A 6,369-nucleotide genomic window follows, 5' to 3' on the forward strand; every position below is an offset into this window, starting at 1 on the left:
GCACCAGATTACGTGTGCTTTGAGTGACAGGTTAAGCATTTTCACTATGAGCTGAATGGCCCTATGCTTCTACTGGAGACCTCAAAGTCATGCCAGATAAACTTGATTCAATTCAGTGCGGACTTCTAGAGCACTGTGCTAAGTATTGGAAATGGAAAGACAAAAATGCTACTCCCTATTTGGCCCTTACATTCTCTTCAGACATTAATCTTAGAAGATGATTTCCAATAATATCCAGAATAGTTTAGGAGGTATGGGAGTATCCGGCGGTCATGAGGCTGCAATGGTATTTATGAAACACTTGGCATATGTTATGTGCTTAATAAATGCTTCACTCCCCCCCTTCTTCTACTGCCTTTGGTGATGAGGGCCAGGACTTGGTAAGGGATGGCATGAACATGCTGATAAGTATTTTGTAAATATACAGATTATTTGTGCCCAACCTGTGCTAGAGCCTTCTGAACTTGGTCTCTAATCAGCCATAGTTGGACACCATGTACTTTGACCCTGACATAGCGATGCTTTGGTTCTTTATGAGCACAAAAGACAACAACCAATTTTGCAAATATAAAAATGTTAAAGAAATCTCTGAAAACAGCTTGGCAAATAAAGTGCCCGGTATGTTCAGAGCCCTGATAAGCATAGGTGGAAGGAAGATTAAATAAAGTCTAGTCCTTTTTCTGCAGTTAATAATCAAGTAAAGTAAGTGATCACAATCTGAAAATGGTGTGTGGTAGCTTTAAAATCTTTTCCAGTTGTCTGTTACCCCAAGTGTCTACCTGAAACAGAAATACAGACAGAGAAGAGAATTGGATCCTACCTAACTGTTTTTAAAAGTGAAGGGTGGGACAGTTAAATTGCAATTGTCTGATTTAATTTGCCCTTACCCTATTAGGAAAGTTAAGAGCTGTAGCCTATTAATGACCCTTTTCTTAATTTTTTTCTGTAGCTTTCTGTTTTCCCTTACCAAACATCATCATGAATTTAACATGCGAATGTTTATAATGCACACATATTTAACCCATTCAGAAAGTTCTCAGTACTTTTATATGAATTCAGCTAAAAATTAAGCAACCAAAACAGCAAAAATTTTGGCTATAAATCTTGTATATTTTTGTATTATTTGAACTGTAGGAAAAAAAGAGATAAAAATATACTTTAGTCTATGAGCATTTTGGGTATGAAGATCGAAAACTTATCTATTCCAAATTTGTCAGAATAGCGATTTTTCAGAATTTTCAACAAAATTAATATAAATTTATTTTACATGGAACTGTATTCTACTACTCTATATATCCTAATTTATTCTAATGTCATATATTTTCAAATAGAAAGCAATAACATTGATGTAATAAAATACTGGCTTCATAATTTTAACATTTAAATGTAAATCCCAGTATTTAAACCAAAACTCAACTTACTTTAGAAGTGTATATTTCCCTCTTTTTGATCCTTGTAGGCTTTCAGAGAGTGTGAATATTATATATAAATATGCAGTGTGCTTTTATTCCTCCTTTAGGGCCCTGAGGCCAATTTCTGGCTCTTACTACTTGTGTGACCCGGTGCAAGTCACTTAATCTGACTGTATTAGACAAGAGAACATCCAAGGTCCTTACCTATCTAAATATATGGTCCTATGGTATCTGTAACAATGTGCCCAATATAAAAAGCGTTCAGATGTTGAATAATTCAAGCGTGAGACACCACAGTGAAGTTGAGAAAGTTGGATTTGGAATCACTAGATACAGGTTGAGTCTAGTTAATTTTAAGGGAAGACCTTGGTAAATCATAATTCTGTGTAAATGTAGGAATTGTTTATTGCTATGAAGACTTTATTACGATGATATATGTTAATATGTAATTGGAGAATAACATTTTCATAATCTGTAAAGTGTGAAGAGGTTTTCTAAGATAAAATAATTTGACTTGTGCTATGGTTTTGATAGCTGATGTGTTTTCGTTTATCTTGATGTAAATTTGGTTATACTATAATGTGACTTTTGTAACACTTTAGGGTTAGTAAGAGGGGATGAGAAAAATATTTTTTTAGGATATTCATTTTAGTCTGGAAATGAATTTATAAAGCACTAAGAAGAGTTTTATCAGCTCAGTTTTGACATAAGTATTGATTTTATTAAGTAAATAATATATAAAATGTTAGTGTTTAATTATAGTCTTATATAGTGTGCATTCTATTTAGTTCCATCTCTAGGAAAGAATTTATTTTGGATGGAAATGTAATAGATATGTCTCCCAACCAAACAGCTTTTCTATTTTTGAGTTTGTCAATATAATCTAATATAATCTAAGACTTCAAGATTCATTTATTAGAGTAACATTTTTTACATCATTTAAAATAATTTGCAACTACTAAAGGGAAGGAGAAAACCAAAAGCAAATTGTTTAAAGTTCATTATATCAGCCTTGACCTCTAATAACGCCAGGATTTCAAGATCATTGCGTAAGTTCTCCTTTCAATCAACAGCATCAGCAGGCAGTAATCCTAGAGGAGGGGGAAAAATATACTCCATAAATAAACAGACCAATTTTCCTTTAAGAGGAAAAACTAATTCTTTTCATTCCACTTTTTTATTGTGCAATTCCCCCCTATCTACTTTAGTGTAAGGATAAATTTCCAAAACTACCCAGTTGGAAAATAAATGGGTTCATTGTTTGTCCAGCATTCCAATCTTTGCAAATGTAAATCAGTCCAACTGCTACCCATTGAAGCCTCCAACTTCACAAAACATTAAAGGGTAGCTTTCAATACACAATTTAATCTGACAATCCACTTAGATTTCTACTTGAACATCATTAGAAATTGACTGTCTGATAAAGAGAGGCCACTATCAAAGGTCAGTCAGGTCAACTTGTATAATTATATGTCTGTTAGACTGGGTCAACTCTGGCAGACACTACTGTTTGAAGGTTAAATTGTTACAATTAAATACATATATAAACCTTCCCTCCACCCACAGCATATCTGCTGAGATGCTGCTAAATCCGTTCTGAACACCGTAAGCATTTATTTCTGATCCCAATAAAGTCTCATCATTTAGAAATTCTGCCACCACTCCCCTACAAAACGCCTTTATTAAGAATATTATTGTCTAAATTACATTAAACGTTGTCTCATGAAGTAAAATTTGTAGTTAACTAATAAAAATGGTTTGCTTTATTCATACCAGTGCTCCCTGTGTCAAACTCTTTTGTTTTAACTTGAAATACTCCAAGAAGTGCCTCTGTAAATTTTTCATAGTTGGCGAACTTGCCACAAACAAGCAATACTTCCCTGCAGCATAATCTGTTAAAGGAGCTTTTGTACTACAAACCTACTTTTTTCACTTATAAATCATTAAAATTTAATCATTTTGACAAATAGAAAGTGTTAGAAGAGGCTTAATTTCTAATCGTTGGCCTGGTTATTTTAATATTTTTTCCTTTTTACAACGTGAATAAATGGGCAAAACAATATTAAATGCTTTTGTATTCTTTCCAGGAAAGAGATGAAGTTCCACTTGTTTTTCAAGTAAATACTTTTTATATATGCTCATCCTAAATAAACCTGTTGTACAAATATGGGCCTGCTGTGCAGACAACTTACTCTGTATGATTTCTCATAAGATTTAAGGTTAAAATTAGAAATGATCATGTCATGTTTCAGTAAAGTGCTAAGTGGCCTCATTGCGATAAAGCATTGTCTAAGACAAATTTCAGATTTATAGAATTATGTCATTGATATAGAACCATATTTTTAAACTGTGACTCTACAATGAAATAGCCTTAAATCTGTCAAAATGATTTTTTAAATATATTTTCAGATTTTGTGTCGGAGACAAATTTTTCTTAAAGAATAACATGATCCTTTGCCAGACGGACTATGAGGAGGGTTTGATGAAAGAAGGTTATGCACCCCAGGTTCGCTGATCTATCAACGTCACCCCACTAAGAACACAAAGCACTACATTCTTTTATCTTTTTTTGCTGAAAATGTATATAAGAATTGACACAGGAACTTATTGATTAGCGTAGATATAGAAAAACAGGATGATCGTGTGGAATAAAAGGCGGACTGCAACTGTATGTAGTGAAACTGCTCCCGTTCAGAGTTGAATGTTTATTATTAAAAAACAAAAGTTAATGTACATATCGTCAGATTCTCTTGCTTGCTCTTTGTTTTGTGTCATTTGGCATGAGATGTTTATTTTGGACTATTGTATATAATGTATTGTAATATTTGAAGCACAAATGTAATACAGTTTTATTGTGTTAACATTTGTGCTTTGTTTGGCTTCTTTGTATTGTTGCATTTAGTACAATCAGTGTTTAAACTTATTGTATATTTATGCTTTCTGTATTTACCAGCTATTTTAAATGAGCTGTAACTTTCTATTAAAAAAATTAAAGGGTAAATCCCAGTAAATGCTACGCACATAGATAAAGCAAGTCTATCTATGTTAAATGTTTAAGAAAAAAAAAAAAAGTATTCTAGCAGCATCCACTACTACTGCCACTATGATGAAGGGTCTGTCAGTGTTTTCATTATAAGGCCCCTATTTTCAGGGGCTTGAAGATCAGCTTTTAAAAAAAAAAATGCATAAAAGTTTCATCTAAGAGTATTTTTATTTTTTGTCAACTTGGAAAAAGTGGCATTTTTAGAATATATCTTTAAATCATGAAAATACTTAATGATTTCAAAATCTTGTGCTCAACCTTCTTTAATATGTTTCATGATTTTTCCAGCCTTTAGCCCCCCTTTACAAACTAGTGCCTTTGGTTGTCATGTATTTTTTTTCCAAAGGGTTAATTTAGAAAAATGTTACTGCCCCCGTGTAGTAACTTAGAAAAATATCAAAGTTCTTGTAGAAACTTTAAGCAACATGTTATCCTTGATTTTTCCACACAATTTGAAGTCTTTTAAAAATATTTGGAATTGCACATAAATTTGCTGAATTCTTATTTCTATATAGCAAAGCCATGGCATCCACTCAGCAGAGTTACTTGTGTCTCAGAACTAGACAATGTTTATTAAGGCCAATTGAAATAAGAGAAACAAAGACTGGATAAAACACTATAAAACTGATTATTTTTTATTCCACATTCTACCATCCTTTTAATATTCCAAACTGAGCACTTTTAAACTTTTTTCCTCACATACCCGAGTGCTTTTATTTAAGTTTAAAGCAACTATTCACTCAGAATTCATCACAGAGACATTGAAAATCTGTCATTTCTTTTTTTAGGAGTGAAATATTATTTCTAGGCTTACCTCATAGTTTGCAAGTGAGCAGGTTTATAGAAGACAGAACAATTATGGAAGATGTGAAGACATGATCTCCTCTTGGGTGGGATTCATTCCATTCAGTGACTAAAGCTGTTCTCACACAGGCACAATGAAGCATATAATTTGCGAAAGCAAATGTGGTGCTATTAACATTTTGTTTTTGTTTTGCTGTGCCTATAGAGTGAACTTAGGTTTTCCAGTGGTTTGGCAAAGATGTTTTGTCCTACAAATATACAAAGAATGGAAGTTAAGGGTAATGAATGCATTTTAAATCTGCTTTGTTTTGCTTTGTTTTAGTCAAAAGTCTATTTTCAGACTGCTAGTCTGGATGTGAGGTATTTTAGAACTTGAATTTAAAGCTTCATAATCAGTGTGCATTTAAGTCTGGGGGAAAGTATACACATGTACACATTTTCTCAATACTTGCCAAAGGTTATTTTAAAGAGAAGTTAATGCTTTGGAAAAAATGAAGATAAACATTTTAATGATATTTCATAGTACATGGTTATACATTGACTGTCACAAAAGTGTAGTTAGTACAGACACTAAAATTCTAGATGAAAGTTACTTTATGAAGAGACTTTTATCTAAAGAAGGGAACAAGTGGCTTTCATAATATTGCCACGTCATTCTTTACGGAGAGTTATTTGAGGTGAGATTAAATCTAATATACAAGGGACTTTTAAAATGTAAATTATTTTACATATTGTTAATATATCAAAATACCTAAGATAAATTGTGAGCAAACTTCATCTTGTTGTGGAAAGCATTCCTGTATCGGATGAATGGTTGGAGTAGATGGCCTCTCAGGTCTCTTTTGATTCTGTCATCTAATTTTAGGTCCTCACTACCAAAAGGCCAAACATTTCTTCGTTTTACTTCTTTCCTAGTACTTAAATTCTTATACTTATAAGGAAAATAGACGAACTGGATTATTTATTATAACCTTAATATGAATAAATTAAGATCTTAATCTTAGAGACTTGATTTCAGAGAATTTACACATTGACTCCCTAGGTCAACATCCACTCAGCACCTTTAATAGTGACTATTTTTTTTTTTTTAACTTTGTGAAACCAGGTTGT

At 32.5% G+C, this 6,369-nt stretch overlaps 1 protein-coding gene across 9 annotated transcripts in view; it reads left to right on the top strand.

The window, feature by feature from the left end:
* The window catches only part of LMO3 (LIM domain only 3), a 71,203-nt gene extending 66,775 nt beyond the window's left edge, over positions 1–4,428 (top strand). For all 9 annotated transcript variants that reach the window (XM_072653613.1, XM_072653619.1, XM_072653616.1 and 6 more), the window contains one exon: positions 3,822–4,428. In XM_072653613.1, the coding sequence (XP_072509714.1) occupies positions 3,822–3,927 (106 nt within the window). In that variant the 3' untranslated portion in view covers positions 3,928–4,428. The remainder of the gene's footprint in view (positions 1–3,821) is intronic.
* The last annotated feature ends 1,941 nt before the right edge of the window (positions 4,429–6,369 follow it).

This window comes from Notamacropus eugenii, chromosome 3, assembly GCF_028372415.1.
Source record: "Notamacropus eugenii isolate mMacEug1 chromosome 3, mMacEug1.pri_v2, whole genome shotgun sequence".
NCBI lineage: Eukaryota > Metazoa > Chordata > Mammalia > Diprotodontia > Macropodidae > Notamacropus > Notamacropus eugenii.